Source organism: Oncorhynchus nerka, linkage group LG8, assembly GCF_034236695.1.
Source record: "Oncorhynchus nerka isolate Pitt River linkage group LG8, Oner_Uvic_2.0, whole genome shotgun sequence".
NCBI lineage: Eukaryota > Metazoa > Chordata > Actinopteri > Salmoniformes > Salmonidae > Oncorhynchus > Oncorhynchus nerka.
The window spans coordinates 3,066,395-3,083,482 of NC_088403.1; the positions used below are offsets into that span (position 1 = coordinate 3,066,395).

Sequence of the window (17,088 nt, forward strand, 5' to 3'; positions counted from 1 at the left end):
GTCCAAGTCCATCCAGACTATATCTGTTCTCACCAGTAAGTATTCAGGGGAAGACCTGGTCCAAGTCCATCCAGACTATATCTGTCCTCACCAGTAAGTATTCAGACAGGGGAAGACCTGGTCCAAGTCCATCCAGACTATATCTGTTCTCACCAGTAAGTATTCAGGGGAAGACCTGGTCCAAGTCCATCCAGACTATATATGTTCTCACCAGTAAGTATTCAGGGGAAGACCTGGTCCAAGTCCATCCAGACTATATCTGTTCTCACCAGTAAGTATTCAGGGGAAGACCTGGTCCAAGTCCATCCAGACTATATCTGTTCTCACCAGTAAGTATTCAGACAGGGGAAGACCTGGTCCAAGTCCATCCAGACTATATCTGTTCTCACCAGTAAGTATTCAGGGGAAGACCTGGTCCAAGTCCATCCAGACTACATCTGTTCTCACCAGTAAGTATTCAGACAGGGGAAGACCTGGTCCAAGTCCATCCAGACTATATCTGTTCTCACCAGTAAGTATTCAGGGGAAGACCTGGTCCAAGTCCATCCAGACTATATCTGTTCTCACCAGTAAGTATTCAGACAGGGGAAGACCTGGTCCAAGTCCATCCAGACTACATCTGTTCTCACCAGTAAGTATTCAGACAGGGGTAGACCTGGTCCAAGTCCATCCAGACTATATCTGTTCTCACCAGTAAGTATTCAGGGGAAGACCTGGTCCAAGTCCATCCAGACTATATCTGTTCTCACCAGTAAGTATTCAGACAGGGGAAGACCTGGTCCAAGTCCATCCAGACTATATCTGTTCTCACCAGTAAGTATTCAGGGGAAGACCTGGTCCAAGTCCATCCAGACTATATCTGTTCTCACCAGTAAGTATTCAGACAGGGGAAGACCTGGTCCAAGTCCATCCAGACTATATCTGTTCTCACCAGTAAGTATTTAGACAGGGAAGACCTGGTCCAAGTCCATCCAGACTATATCTGTTCTCACCAGTAAGTATTCAGGGGAAGACCTGGTCCAAGTCCATCCAGACTATATCTGTTCTCACCAGTAAGTATTCAGGGGTAGACCTGGTCCAAGTCCATCCAGACTACATCTGTTCTCACCAGTAAGTATTCAGACAGGGGAAGACCTGGTCCAAGTCCATCCAGACTATATCTGTTCTCACCAGTAAGTATTCAGGGAAGACCTGGTCCAAGTCCATCCAGACTATATCTGTTCTCACCAGTAAGTATTCAGACAGGGGAAGACCTGGTCCAAGTCCATCCAGACTATATCTGTTCTCACCAGTAAGTATTCAGACAGGGTAGACCTGGTCCAAGTCCATCCAGACTATATCTGTTCTCACCAGTAAGTATTCAGGGGAAGAACTGGTCCAAGTCCATCCAGACTATATCTGTCCTCACCAGTATGTATTCAGACAGGGGTAGACCTGGTCCAAGTCCATCCAGACTATATCTGTTCTCACCAGTAAGTATTCAGGGGAAGACCTGGTCCAAGTCCATCCAGACTATATCTGTCCTCACCAGTAAGTATTCAGACAGGGGAAGACCTGGTCCAAGTCCATCCAGACTATATCTGTTCTCACCAGTAAGTATTCAGGGGAAGACCTGGTCCAAGTCCATCCAGACTATATATGTTCTCACCAGTAAGTATTCAGGGGAAGACCTGGTCCAAGTCCATCCAGACTATATCTGTTCTCACCAGTAAGTATTCAGGGGAAGACCTGGTCCAAGTCCATCCAGACTATATCTGTTCTCACCAGTAAGTATTCAGACAGGGGAAGACCTGGTCCAAGTCCATCCAGACTATATCTGTTCTCACCAGTAAGTATTCAGGGGAAGACCTGGTCCAAGTCCATCCAGACTACATCTGTTCTCACCAGTAAGTATTCAGACAGGGGAAGACCTGGTCCAAGTCCATCCAGACTATATCTGTTCTCACCAGTAAGTATTCAGACAGGGGAAGACCTGGTCCAAGTCCATCCAGACTATATCTGTTCTCACCAGTAAGTATTCAGGGGAAGACCTGGTCCAAGTCCATCCAGACTATATCTGTTCTCACCAGTAAGTATTCAGACAGGGGAAGACCTGGTCCAAGTCCATCCAGACTATATCTGTTCTCACCAGTAAGTATTCAGACAGGGGAAGACCTGGTCCAAGTCCATCCAGACTATATCTGTCCTCACCAGTAAGTATTCAGACAAGGGAAGACCTGGTCCAAGTCCATCCAGACTACATCTGTTCTCACCAGTAAGTATTCAGGGGAAGACCTGGTCCAAGTCCATCCAGACTACATCTGTTCTCACCAGTAAGTATTCAGGGGAAGACCTGGTCCAAGTCCATCCAGACTATATATGTTCTCACCAGTAAGTATTCAGGGGAAGACCTGGTCCAAGTCCATCCAGACTATATCTGTTCTCACCAGTAAGTATTCAGACAGGGGAAGACCTGGTCCAAGTCCATCCAGACTATATCTGTTCTCACCAGTAAGTATTCAGACAGGGGAAGACCTGGTCCAAGTCCATCCAGACTATATCTGTTCTCACCAGTAAGTATTCAGGGGAAGACCTGGTCCAAGTCCATCCAGACTACATCTGTTCTCACCAGTAAGTATTCAGACAGGGGAAGACCTGGTCCAAGTCCATCCAGACTATATCTGTCCTCACCAGTAAGTATTCAGACAGGGGAAGACCTGGTCCAAGTCCATCCAGACTATATCTGTTCTCACCAGTAAGTATTCAGACAGGGGAAGACCTGGTCCAAGTCCATCCAGACTATATCTGTTCTCACCAGTAAGTATTCAGGGGAAGACCTGGTCCAAGTCCATCCAGACTATATCTGTTCTCACCAGTAAGTATTCAGACAGGGGAAGACCTGGTCCAAGTCCATCCAGACTATATCTGTTCTCACCAGTAAGTATTCAGACAGGGGAAGACCTGGTCCAAGTCCATCCAGACTATATCTGTCCTCACCAGTAAGTATTCAGACAGGGGAAGACCTGGTCCAAGTCCATCCAGACTACATCTGTTCTCACCAGTAAGTATTCAGGGGAAGACCTGGTCCAAGTCCATCCAGACTACATCTGTTCTCACCAGTAAGTATTCAGGGGAAGACCTGGTCCAAGTCCATCCAGACTATATATGTTCTCACCAGTAAGTATTCAGGGGAAGACCTGGTCCAAGTCCATCCAGACTATATCTGTTCTCACCAGTAAGTATTCAGACAGGGGAAGACCTGGTCCAAGTCCATCCAGACTATATCTGTTCTCACCAGTAAGTATTCAGACAGGGGAAGACCTGGTCCAAGTCCATCCAGACTATATCTGTTCTCACCAGTAAGTATTCAGGGGAAGACCTGGTCCAAGTCCATCCAGACTACATCTGTTCTCACCAGTAAGTATTCAGACAGGGGAAGACCTGGTCCAAGTCCATCCAGACTATATCTGTCCTCACCAGTAAGTATTCAGACAGGGGAAGACCTGGTCCAAGTCCAACTGTCCTGAATCCAGCTCAATAGAGTTTGCTTTAGATCAGTCTTTGTTCTCTCATAGATACACTATGTGCTTGACTTGTTGTGTTTGTTAGTCATCTCTCTATTTATTTCCCTGTGGAGGTTTTAGTGGTTGTTGTGCCCCTGACCAGGTAGTCAGTCAGGTCTGTTGTCCGTCTGTCCCCTTGCAGAGCCGCGTCCGGTGGACAGCGTGGTGATCTCAGACTACCCAGAGGCTCCAGAGACAGGGGTGGTGTTTGAGATCAGCTCCCCAGAGAACAACGTCTTCAGTCGGGTCAACATCAGCTACGCAGAGGGCCGGGAGCAGAGATCCATGCTCTATAAAGGTGAGGCCTCTGGCTGGACAGACTGGAACAACAGGTGTAGCTGACTAGCCCGTTCTGGACAGACTGGAACAACAGGTGTAGCTGACTAGCCCGTTCTGGACAGACTGGAACAACAGGTGTAGCTGACTAGCCCGTTCTGGACAGACTGGAACAACAGGTGTAGCTGACTAGCCCGTTCTGGACAGACTGGAACAACAGGTGTAGCTGAGTAGCCCGTTCTGGACAGACTGGAACAACAGGTGTAGCTGAGTAGCCCGTTCTGGACAGACTGGAACAACAGGTGTAGCTGACTAGCCCGTTCTGGACAGACTGGAACAACAGGTGTAGCTGACTAGCCCGTTCTGGACAGACTGGAACAACAGGTGTAGCTGAGTAGCCCGTTCTGGACAGACTGGAACAACAGGTGTAACTGACTAGCCCGTTCTGGACAGACTGGAACAACAGGTGTAGCTGACTAGCCCGTTCTGGACTGACTGGAACAACAGGGGTAGCTGACTAGCCCGTTCTGGACAGACTGGAACAACAGGTGTAGCTGACTAGCCCGTTCTGGACAGACTGGAACAACAGGTGTAGCTGACTAGCCCGTTCTGGACAGACTGGAACAGCAGGTGTAGCTGAGTAGCCCGTTCTGGACAGACTGGAACAACAGGTGTAGCTGACTAGCCCGTTCTGGACAGACTGGAACAACAGGTGTAGCTGACTAGCCCGTTCTGGACAGACTGGAACAACAGGTGTAGCTGACTAGCCCGTTCTGGACAGACTGGAACAACAGGTGTAGCTGACTAGCCCGTTCTGGACAGACTGGAACAACAGGTGTAGCTGACTAGCCCGTTCTGGACAGACTGGAACAACAGGTGTAGCTGACTAGCCCATTCTGGACAGACTGGAACAACAGGTGTAGCTGACTAGCCCATTCTGGACAGACTGGAACAACAGGTGTAGCTGACTAGCCCATTCTGGACAGACTGGAACAACAGGTGTAGCTGACTAGCCCATTCTGGACAGACTGGAACAACAGGTGTAGCTGAGTAGCCCGTTCTGGACAGACTGGAACAACAGGTGTAGCTGACTAGCCCGTTCTGGACAGACTGGAACAACAGGTGTAGCTGACTAGCCCGCTCTGGACAGTTCAGTGTTGACTTATTTGAGTTGGATCGACTGAGTTGAGCAGGTCTGTATTAGGTCATGTTTGGGGGCAGGCCCACCGATCAGACTTCAATGTTTCTTGTTCACAGACACAAGTTGAAGACTTATGTGTTCTGTCCTCAAATGTATATAAAGCAGACTGTTATGTTCTGTGTTCTAGATTTATATTAATCATACCATCATCTTCTGTGTTCTACACTTCTATAAAGGAAAGACTGTTCTGTGTTCTACACTTCTATAAAGGAAAGACTGTTCTGTGTTCTAGACTTCTATAAAGGGAAGACTGTTCTGTGTTCTAGACTTCTATAAAGGAAAGACTGTTCTGTGTTCTAGACTTCTATAAAGGGAAGACTGTTCTGTGTTCTAGACCTCTATAAAGGGAAGACTGTTCTGTGTTCTAGACCTCTATAAAGGGAAGACTGTTCTGTGTTCTAGACCTCTATAAAGGGAAGACTGTTCTGTGTTCTACACCTCTATAAAGGGAAGACTGTTCTGTGTTCTACACTTCTATAAAGGGAAGACTGTTCTGTGTTCTACACTTCTATAAAGGGAAGACTGTTCTGTGTTCTACACTTCTATAAAGGGAAGACTGTTCTGTGTTCTAGACCTCTATAAAGGAAAGACTGTTCTGTGTTCTACACTTCTATAAAGGGAAGACTGTTCTGTGTTCTAGACCTCTATAAAGGGAAGACTGTTCTGTGTTCTAGACCTCTATAAAGGGAAGACTGTTCTGTGTTCTACACTTCTATAAAGGAAAGACTGTTCTGTGTTCTACACTTCTATAAAGGGAAGACTGTTCTGTGTTCTACACTTCTATAAAGGAAAGACTGTTCTGTGTTCTACACTTCTATAAAGGAAAGACTGTTCTGTGTTCTACACTTCTATAAAGGGAAGACTGTTCTGTGTTCTACACTTCTATAAAGGGAAGACTGTTCTGTGTTCTACACTTCTATAAAGGAAAGACTGTTCTGTGTTCTACACTTCTATAAAGGAAAGACTGTTCTGTGTTCTACACTTCTATAAAGGAAAGACTGTTCTGTGTTCTACACTTCTATAAAGGGAAGACTGTTCTGTGTTCTACACTTCTATAAAGGAAAGACTGTTCTGTGTTCTACACTTCTATAAAGGAAAGACTGTTCTGTGTTCTACACTTCTATAAAGGGAAGACTGTTCTGTGTTCTACACTTCTATAAAGGGAAGACTGTTCTGTGTTCTAGACTTCTATAAAGGGAAGACTGTTCTGTGTTCTAGACCTCTATAAAGGAAAGACTGTTCTGTGTTCTAGACTTCTATAAAGGGAAGACTGTTCTGTGTTCTAGACCTCTATAAAGGGAAGACTGTTCTGTGTTCTACACTTCTATAAAGGGAAGACTGTTCTGTGTTCTAGACCTCTATAAAGGGAAGACTGTTCTGTGTTCTACACTTCTATAAAGGGAAGACTGTTCTGTGTTCTAGACCTCTATAAAGGAAAGACTGTTCTGTGTTCTAGACCTCTATAAAGGAAAGACTGTTCTGTGTTCTACACTTCTATAAAGGAAAGACTGTTCTGTGTTCTACACTTCTATAAAGGAAAGACTGTTCTGTGTTCTACACTTCTATAAAGGGAAGACTGTTCTGTGTTCTAGACGTCTATAAAGGAAAGACTGTTCTGTGTTCTACACTTCTATAAAGGAAAGACTGTTCTGTGTTCTACACTTCTATAAAGGAAAGACTGTTCTGTGTTCTACACTTCTATAAAGGAAAGACTGTTCTGTGTTCTACACTTCTATAAAGGAAAGACTGTTCTGTGTTCTAGACTTCTATAAAGGGAAGACTGTTCTGTGTTCTAGACTTCTATAAAGGAAAGACTGTTCTGTGTTCTAGACTTCTATAAAGGGAAGACTGTTCTGTGTTCTAGACCTCTATAAAGGGAAGACTGTTCTGTGTTCTAGACCTCTATAAAGGGAAGACTGTTCTGTGTTCTAGACCTCTATAAAGGGAAGACTGTTCTGTGTTCTAGACCTCTATAAAGGAAAGACTGTTCTGTGTTCTACACTTCTATAAAGGAAAGACTGTTCTGTGTTCTACACCTCTATAAAGGGAAGACTGTTCTGTGTTCTACACTTCTATAAAGGGAAGACTGTTCTGTGTTCTACACTTCTATAAAGGGAAGACTGTTCTGTGTTCTAGACCTCTATAAAGGAAAGACTGTTCTGTGTTCTACACTTCTATAAAGGAAAGACTGTTCTGTGTTCTACACTTCTATAAAGGAAAGACTGTTCTGTGTTCTACACTTCTATAAAGGAAAGACTGTTCTGTGTTCTACACTTCTATAAAGGGAAGACTGTTCTGTGTTCTAGACCTCTATAAAGGAAAGACTGTTCTGTGTTCTACACTTCTATAAAGGAAAGACTGTTCTGTGTTCTACACTTCTATAAAGGAAAGACTGTTCTGTGTTCTACACTTCTATAAAGGAAAGACTGTTCTGTGTTCTACACTTCTATAAAGGAAAGACTGTTCTGTGTTCTACACTTCTATAAAGGAAAGACTGTTCTGTGTTCTACACTTCTATAAAGGGAAGACTGTTCTGTGTTCTACACTTCTATAAAGGGAAGACTGTTCTGTGTTCTAGACCTCTATAAAGGGAAGACTGTTCTGTGTTCTAGACTTCTATAAAGGGAAGACTGTTCTGTGTTCTAGACTTCTATAAAGGGAAGACTGTTCTGTGTTCTAGACTTCTATAAAGGAAAGACTGTTCTGTGTTCTACACTTCTATAAAGGGAAGACTGTTCTGTGTTCTACACTTCTATAAAGGAAAGACTGTTCTGTGTTCTACACTTCTATAAAGGAAAGACTGTTCTGTGTTCTACACTTCTATAAAGGAAAGACTGTTCTGTGTTCTACAGTTCTATAAGGGAAAGACTGTTCTGTGTTCTAGACTTCTATGAAGGAAAGACTGTTCTGTGTTCTAGACCTCTATAAAGGAAAGACTGTTCTGTGTTCTAGACTTCTATAAAGGAAAGACTGTTCTGTGTTCTAGACTTCTATAAAGGAAAGACTGTTCTGTGTTCTAGACCTCTATAAAGGAAAGACTGTTCTGTGTTCTAGACTTCTATAAGGGAAAGACTGTGTTTAAACACTGGCTCCCTGGGACGTGTTACAGCAACATCTCCTTCCAGCTGATCTCTGAAGCTACAGTCAACAGAACCACACTGGTCCGACGCAGTGACCTGACCCATGAACCCCGGCAACACAGGACAGGTAGATACCATATACCCCACAGGACAGGTAACTACTACATAACTCACGAGTCCTGGCAACACAGGACAGGTAACTAACTACATACCCCATGAGTCCTGGCAACACAGGACAGGTAGATACTATATACCCATGAACCCCGGCAACACAGGACAGGTAGATACTATATACCCCACAGGACAGGTAACTAACTACATACCCCATGAGTCCTGCCAACACAGGACAGGTAACTAACTACATACCCCACAACACAGGACAGGTAACTAACTACATACCCCATGAGTCCTGGCAACACAGGACAGGTAACTAACTACATACCCCACAACACAGGACAGGTAACTAAATACATACCCCACAACACAGGACAGGTAACTAACTACATACCCCACAACACAGGACAGGTAACTAACTACATACCCCACAACACAGGACAGGTAACTAACTACATACCCCATGGGACAGGTAACTAACTACATACCCCACAGGACAGGTAACTAACTACATACACCACAGGACAGGTAACTAACTACATACCCCATGGGACAGGTAACTAACTACATACCCCATGGGACAGGTAACTAACTACATACCCCATGGGACAGGTAACTAACTACATACCCCATGGGACAGGTAACTAACTACATACCCCATGGGACAGGACAGGTAACTAACTACATACCCCACAACACAGGACAGGTAACTAACTACATACCCCACAACACAGGACAGGTAACTAACTACATACCCCATGGGACAGGTAACTAACTACATACCCCACAACACAGGACAGGTAACTAACTACATACCCCACAACACAGGACAGGTAACTAACTACATACCCCACAGGACAGGTAACTAACTACATACCCCACAACACAGGACAGGTAACTAACTACATACCCCACAGGACAGGTAACTAACTACATACCCCACAGGACAGGTAACTAACTACATACCCCACAGGACAGGTAACTAACTACATACCCCATGGGACAGGTAACTAACTACATACCCCATGGGACAGGTAACTAACTACATACCCCATGGGACAGGACAGGTAACTAACTACATACCCCACAACACAGGACAGGTAACTAACTACATACCCCACAACACAGGACAGGTAACTAACTACATACCCCATGGGACAGGTAACTAACTACATACCCCACAACACAGGACAGGTAACTAACTACATACCCCACAACACAGGACAGGTAACTAACTACATACCCCACAGGACAGGTAACTAACTACATACCCCACAACACAGGACAGGTAACTAACTACATACCCCACAGGACAGGTAACTAACTACATACCCCACAGGACAGGTAACTAACTACATACCCCATGGGACAGGTAACTAACTACATACCCCATGGGACAGGTAACTAACTACATACCCCATGGGACAGGTAACTAACTACATACCCCACAGGACAGGTAAATAACTACATACCCCACAACACAGGACAGGTAACTAACTACATACCCCATGAGTCCCGGCAACACAGGACAGGTAACTAACTACATACCCCACAACACAGGACAGGTAACTAACTACATACCCCACAACACAGGACAGGTAACTAACTACATACCCCACAACACAGGACAGGTAACTAACTTCATACCCCACAACACAGGACAGGTAACTAACTACATACCCCATGGGACAGGTAACTAACTACATACCCCACAACACAGGACAGGTAACTAACTACATACCCCACAACACAGGACAGGTAACTAACTACATACCCCACAACACAGGACAGGTAACTAACTACATACCCCACAACACAGGACAGGTAACTAACTACATACCCCACAACACAGGACAGGTAACTAACTACATACCCCACAACACAGGACAGGTAACTAACTACATACCCCACAACACAGGACAGGTAACTAACTACATACCCCACAACACAGGACAGGTAACTAACTACATACCCCACAGGACAGGTAACTAACTACATACCCCATGGGACAGGTAACTAACTACATACCCCATGGGACAGGTAACTAACTACATACCCCACGGGACAGGTAACTAACTACATACCCCACAACACAGGACAGGTAACTAACTACATACCCCACGGGACAGGTAACTAACTACATACCCCACGGGACAGGTAACTAACTACATACCCCACAGGACAGGTAACTAACTACATACCCCACAGGACAGGTAACTAACTACATACCCCACAACACAGGACAGGTAACTAACTACATACCCCATGGGACAGGTAACTAACTACATACCCCACAACACAGGACAGGTAACTAACTACATACCCCACAGGACAGGTAACTAACTACATACCCCACAGGACAGGTAACTAACTACATACCCCATGGGACAGGTAACTAACTACATACCCCACAACACAGGACAGGTAACTAACTACATACCCCATGGGACGGGTAACTAACTACATACCCCATGGGACAGGTAACTAACTACATACCCCACGGGACAGGTAACTAACTACATACCCCACAGGACAGGTAACTAACTACATACCCCATGGGACAGGTAACTAACTACATACCCCATGGGACAGGTAACTAACTACATACCCCACAGGACATGTAACTAACTACATACCCCACAACACAGGACAGGTAACTAACTACATACCCCATGGGAACGTTATTGAACCAGTCAGGTTGTTCTTGAACTTTTTATTTATTTATTTTACTTAACTAGGTAAGTCAGTTAAGAACACATTCTTTTTTCAATGAAGGACAGAAGGACAGATGTGTACCTTTCAGGAATTCAAACTTGTAACCTTTCGGTTACTAGTCCAACACTCTAACCACTAGGCTACCTGCTGGTTACTAGTCCAACACTCTAACCACTAGGCTACCTGCTGGCTACTGGTCCAACACTCTAACCACTAGGCTACCTGCTGGTTACTAGTCCAACGCTCCAACCACTAGGCTACCTGCTGGTTACTAGTCTAACGCTCTAACCACTAGGCTACCTGCTGGTTACTAGTCCAACGCTCTAACCACTAGGCTACCTGCTGGTTACTAGTCCAACACTCTAACCACTAGGCTACCTGCTGGTTACTAGTCCAACACTCTAACCACTAGGCTACCTGCTGGTTACTAGTCCAACGCTCTAACCACTAGGCTACCTGCTGGTTACTAGTCCAACACTCTAACCACTAGGCTACCTTTCGGTTACTAGTCCAACACTCTAACCACTAGGCTACCTGCTGGTTACTAGTCCAACACTCTAACCACTAGGCTACCTGCTGGTTACTAGTCCAACGCTCTAACCACTAGGCTACCTGCTCTAACCACTAGGCTACGCTGCTGGTTACTAGTCCAACACTCTAACCACTAGGCTACCTGCTGGTTACTAGTCGAACACTCTAACCACTAGGCTACGCTGCCGCCCCTAGTCACTAGTAACGGCATTTCTATGGAGACGGCAAACTAATACTAATGTTTGTGTTTCACTGCAGTGCCCAACCCTCCCCTCAACATCTCCCATAAGATCGTACCACTCAGCCAGAGGGTGCTACCAGGGGGGGTCCCTAACTCCGAGGTGACCCAGGACACGCCCCGGCGGGCGCGGGATGTCCCCCTTATAGAGGAACAGGAATTACAGGAGAATCAGGAGATACAGGAAGTGATCTCAGAGGAGGTGGTGGGCGGAACCACCCAGGTCTCCTACAGCTCCGCCCCTCAGGGCTCCAACAGCTCAACAGGCTATGCCACCTCTATCTCTAACACTAACAACACAGAAGAAGAGACCGCCACGCAGCCCTATTGGCCGGAGCCCTACGGTAGTCCCTCCCCTACGGATGGAGAGGAGGAGTTTGTGAACGCGGTGGTTCCAGAGTATGAGGACTCCAATGAGCCGGGCTCTGCCATGAGCCTGCCCCCAGAGATCTCCGTCACCCCCACCCGCTTTCCCCCCATACTGCTGGAGCTACGCTGGCTACCCCCGCGACCCCCCACCACATACGATGGCTTCAACGTCTACATCTACAGAGATGGTAAGCTAAAGGCCACTACGCTGGTCAATAAGAACCACATACGATGGGTTCAACGTCTACATCTACAGAGACGGTAAGCTAAAGGCCACTACGCTGGTCAATAAGAACCACATACGATGGGTTCAACGTCTACATCTACAGAGACGGTAAGCTAAAGGCCACTACGCTGGTCAATAAGAACCACATACGATGGGTTCAACGTCTACATCTACAGAGACGGTAAGCTAAAAGCCACTACGCTGGTCAATAAGAACCACATACGATGGGTTCAACGTCTACAGAGACGGTAAGCTAAAGGCCACTACGCTGGTCAATAAGAACCACATACGATGGGTTCAACGTCTACAGAGACGGTAAGCTAAAGGCCACTATGCTGGTCAATAAGAACCACATACGATGGGTTCAACGTCTACAGAGACGGTAAGCTAAAGGCCACTACGCTGGTCAATAAGAACCACATACGATGGGTTCAACGCTAAACATCTACAGAGACGGTAAGCTAAAGGCCACTACGGTGGTCAATAAGAACCACATACGATGGGTTCAACGTCTACATCTACAGAGACGGTAAGCTAAAGGCCACTACGCTGGTCAATAAGAACCACATACGATGGGTTCAACATCTACATCTACAGAGACGGTAAGCTAAAGGCCACTACGCTGGTCAATAAGAACCACATACGATGGGTTCAACATCTACATCTACAGAGACGGTAAGCTAAAGGCCACTACGCTGGTCAATAAGATACACATACGATGGGTTCATCGTCTACAGAGACGGTAAGCTAAAACTACGCTGGTCAATAAGAACCACATACGATGGGTTCAACGTCTACATCTAAAGAGACGGTAAGCTAAAGGCCACTACGCTGGTCAATAAGAACCACATACGATGGGTTCAACGTCTACATCTACAGAGACGGTAAGCTAAAGGCCACTACGGTGGTCAATAAGAACCACATACGATGGGTTCAACGTCTACATCTACAGAGACGGTAAGCTAAAGGCCACTACGCTGGTCAATAAGAACCACATACGATGGGTTCAACATCTACATCTACAGAGACGGTAAGCTAAAGGCCACTACGCTGGTCAATAAGAACCACATACGATGGGTTCAACATCTACATCTACAGAGACGGTAAGCTAAAGGCCACTACGCTGGTCAATAAGAACCACATACGATGGGTTCAACGTCTACAGAGACGGTAAGCTAAAGGCCACTACGCTGGTCAATAAGAACCACATACGATGGGTTCAACGTCTACATCTAAAGAGACGGTAAGCTAAAGGCCACTACGCTGGTCAATAAGAACCACATACGATGGGTTCAACGTCTACATCTACAGAGACGGTAAGCTAAAGGCCACTACGCTGGTCAATAAGAACCACATACGATGGGTTCAACGTCTACAGAGACGGTAAGCTAAAGGCCACTACGCTGGTCAATAAGAACCACATACGATGGGTTCAACGTCTACATCTACAGAGACGGTAAGCTAAAGGCCACTACGCTGGTCAATAAGAACCACATACGATGGGTTCAACGTCTACATCTACAGAGACGGTAAGCTAAAGGCCACTACGCTGGTCAATAAGAACCACATACGATGGGTTCAACATCTACATCTACAGAGACGGTAAGCTAAAGGCCACTACGCTGGTCAATAAGAACCACATACGATGGGTTCAACATCTACATCTACAGAGACGGTAAGCTAAAGGCCACTACGCTGGTCAATAAGAACCACATACGATGGGTTCAACGTCTACAGAGACGGTAAGCTAAAGGCCACTACGCTGGTCAATAAGAACCACATACGATGGGTTCAACGTCTACATCTAAAGAGACGGTAAGCTAAAGGCCACTACGCTGGTCAATAAGAACCACATACGATGGGTTCAACGTCTACATCTACAGAGACGGTAAGCTAAAGGCCACTACGCTGGTCAATAAGAACCACATACGATGGGTTCAACGTCTACAGAGACGGTAAGCTAAAGGCCACTACGCTGGTCAATAAGAACCACATACGATGGGTTCAACGTCTACATCTACAGAGACGGTAAGCTAAAGGCCACTACGCTGGTCAATAAGAACCACATACGATGGGTTCAACGTCTACATCTACAGAGACGGTAAGCTAAAGGCCACTACGGTGGTCAATAAGAACCACATACGATGGGTTCAACATCTACAGAGACGGTAAGCTAAAGGCCACTACGCTGGTCAATAAGAACCACATACGATGGGTTCAACGTCTACATCTACAGAGACGGTAAGCTAAAGGCCACTACGCTGGTCAATAAGAACCACATACGATGGGTTCAACGTCTACATCTACAGAGACGGTAAGCTAAAGGCCACTACGCTGGTCAATAAGAACCACATACGATGGGTTCAACGTCTACATCTACAGAGATGGTAAGCTAAAGGCCACTACGCTGGTCAATAAGAACCACATACGATGGGTTCAACGTCTACAGAGACGGTAAGCTAAAGGCCACTACGCTGGTCAATAAGAACCACATACGATGGGTTCAACATCTACATCTACAGAGACGGTAAGCTAAAGGCCACTACGCTGGTCAATAAGAACCACATACGATGGGTTCAACGTCTACAGAGACGGTAAGCTAAAGGCCACTACGCTGGTCAATAAGAACCACATACGATGGGTTCAACGTCTACATCTAAAGAGACGGTAAGCTAAAGGCCACTACGCTGGTCAATAAGAACCACATACGATGGGTTCAACGTCTACATCTACAGAGACGGTAAGCTAAAGGCCACTACGCTGGTCAATAAGAACCACATACGATGGGTTCAACGTCTACAGAGACGGTAAGCTAAAGGCCACTACGCTGGTCAATAAGAACCACATACGATGGGTTCAACGTCTACAGAGACGGTAAGCTAAAGGCCACTATGCTGGTCAATAAGAACCACATACGATGGGTTCAACGTCTACAGAGACGGTAAGCTAAAGGCCACTACGCTGGTCAATAAGAACCACATACGATGGGTTCAACGTCTACATCTACAGAGACGGTAAGCTAAAGGCCACTACGGTGGTCAATAAGAACCACATACGATGGGTTCAACGTCTACATCTACAGAGACGGTAAGCTAAAGGCCACTACGCTGGTCAATAAGAACCACATACGATGGGTTCAACATCTACATCTACAGAGACGGTAAGCTAAAGGCCACTACGCTGGTCAATAAGAACCACATACGATGGGTTCAACATCTACATCTACAGAGACGGTAAGCTAAAGGCCACTACGCTGGTCAATAAGAACCACATACGATGGGTTCAACGTCTACAGAGACGGTAAGCTAAAGGCCACTACGCTGGTCAATAAGAACCACATACGATGGGTTCAACGTCTACATCTAAAGAGACGGTAAGCTAAAGGCCACTACGCTGGTCAATAAGAACCACATACGATGGGTTCAACGTCTACATCTACAGAGACGGTAAGCTAAAGGCCACTACGCTGGTCAATAAGAACCACATACGATGGGTTCAACGTCTACAGAGACGGTAAGCTAAAGGCCACTACGCTGGTCAGTAAGAACCACATACGATGGGTTCAACGTCTACATCTACAGAGACGGTAAGCTAAAGGCCACTACGCTGGTCAATAAGAACCACATACGATGGGTTCAACGTCTACATCTACAGAGACGGTAAGCTAAAGGCCACTACGCTGGTCAATAAGAACCACATACGATGGGTTCAACGTCTACATCTACAGAGACGGTAAGCTAAAGGCCACTACGCTGGTCAATAAGAACCACATACGATGGGTTCAACGTCTACAGAGACGGTAAGCTAAAGGCCACTACGCTGGTCAATAAGAACCACATACGATGGGTTCAACGTCTACAGAGACGGTAAGCTAAAGGCCACTACGCTGGTCAATAAGAACCACATACGATGGGTTCAACGTCTACATCTACAGAGACGGTAAGCTAAAGGCCACTACGCTGGTCAATAAGAACCACATACGATGGGTTCAACGTCTACAGAGACGGTAAGCTAAAGGCCACTACGCTGGTCAATAAGAACCACATACGATGGGTTCAACGTCTACAGAGACGGTACGAGCTAAAGGCCACTACGCTGGTCAATAAGAACCACATACGATGGGTTCAACGTCTACATCTACAGAGACGGTAAGCTAAAGGCCACTACGCTGGTCAATAAGAACCACATACGATGGGTTCAACGTCTACATCTACAGAGATGGTAAGCTAAAGGCCACTACGCTGGTCAATAAGAACCACATACGATGGGTTCAACGTCTACAGAGACGGTAAGCTAAAGGCCACTACGCTGGTCAATAAGAACCACATACGATGGGTTCTACATCTACAGAGACGGTAAGCTAAAGGCCACTACGCTGGTCAATAAGAACCACATACGATGGGTTCAACGTCTACAGAGACGGTAAGCTAAAGGCCACTACGCTGGTCAATAAGAACCACATACGATGGGTTCAACGTCTACATCTACAGAGACGGTAAGCTAAAGGCCACTACGCTGGTCAATAAGAACCACATACGATGGGTTCAACATCTACAGAGACGGTAAGCTAAAGGCCACTACGCTGGTCAATAAGAACCACATACGATGGGTTCAACGTCTACAGAGACGGTAAGCTAAAGGCCACTACGCTGGTCAATAAGAACCACATACGATGGGTTCAACGTCTACATCTACAGAGACGGTAAGCTAAAGGCCACTACGCTGGTCAATAAGAACCACATACGATGGGTTCAACATCTACAGAGACGGTAAGCTAAAGGCCACTACGCTCAAAA

General features: G+C 46.0%; 1 protein-coding gene across 1 annotated transcript in view; it reads left to right on the forward strand.

Annotated features, from left to right (window-relative positions):
• Window positions 1–17,088, forward strand: part of ptpro (protein tyrosine phosphatase receptor type O) — a 138,027-nt gene that overhangs the window by 10,725 nt on the left and 110,214 nt on the right. Inside the window, exons 3-5 of the mRNA XM_065022070.1 lie at window positions 3,685–3,840; window positions 8,074–8,226; window positions 11,718–12,254. Coding sequence (XP_064878142.1) covers window positions 3,685–3,840; window positions 8,074–8,226; window positions 11,718–12,254 — 846 coding nt within the window. The remainder of the gene's footprint in view (window positions 1–3,684; window positions 3,841–8,073; window positions 8,227–11,717; window positions 12,255–17,088) is intronic.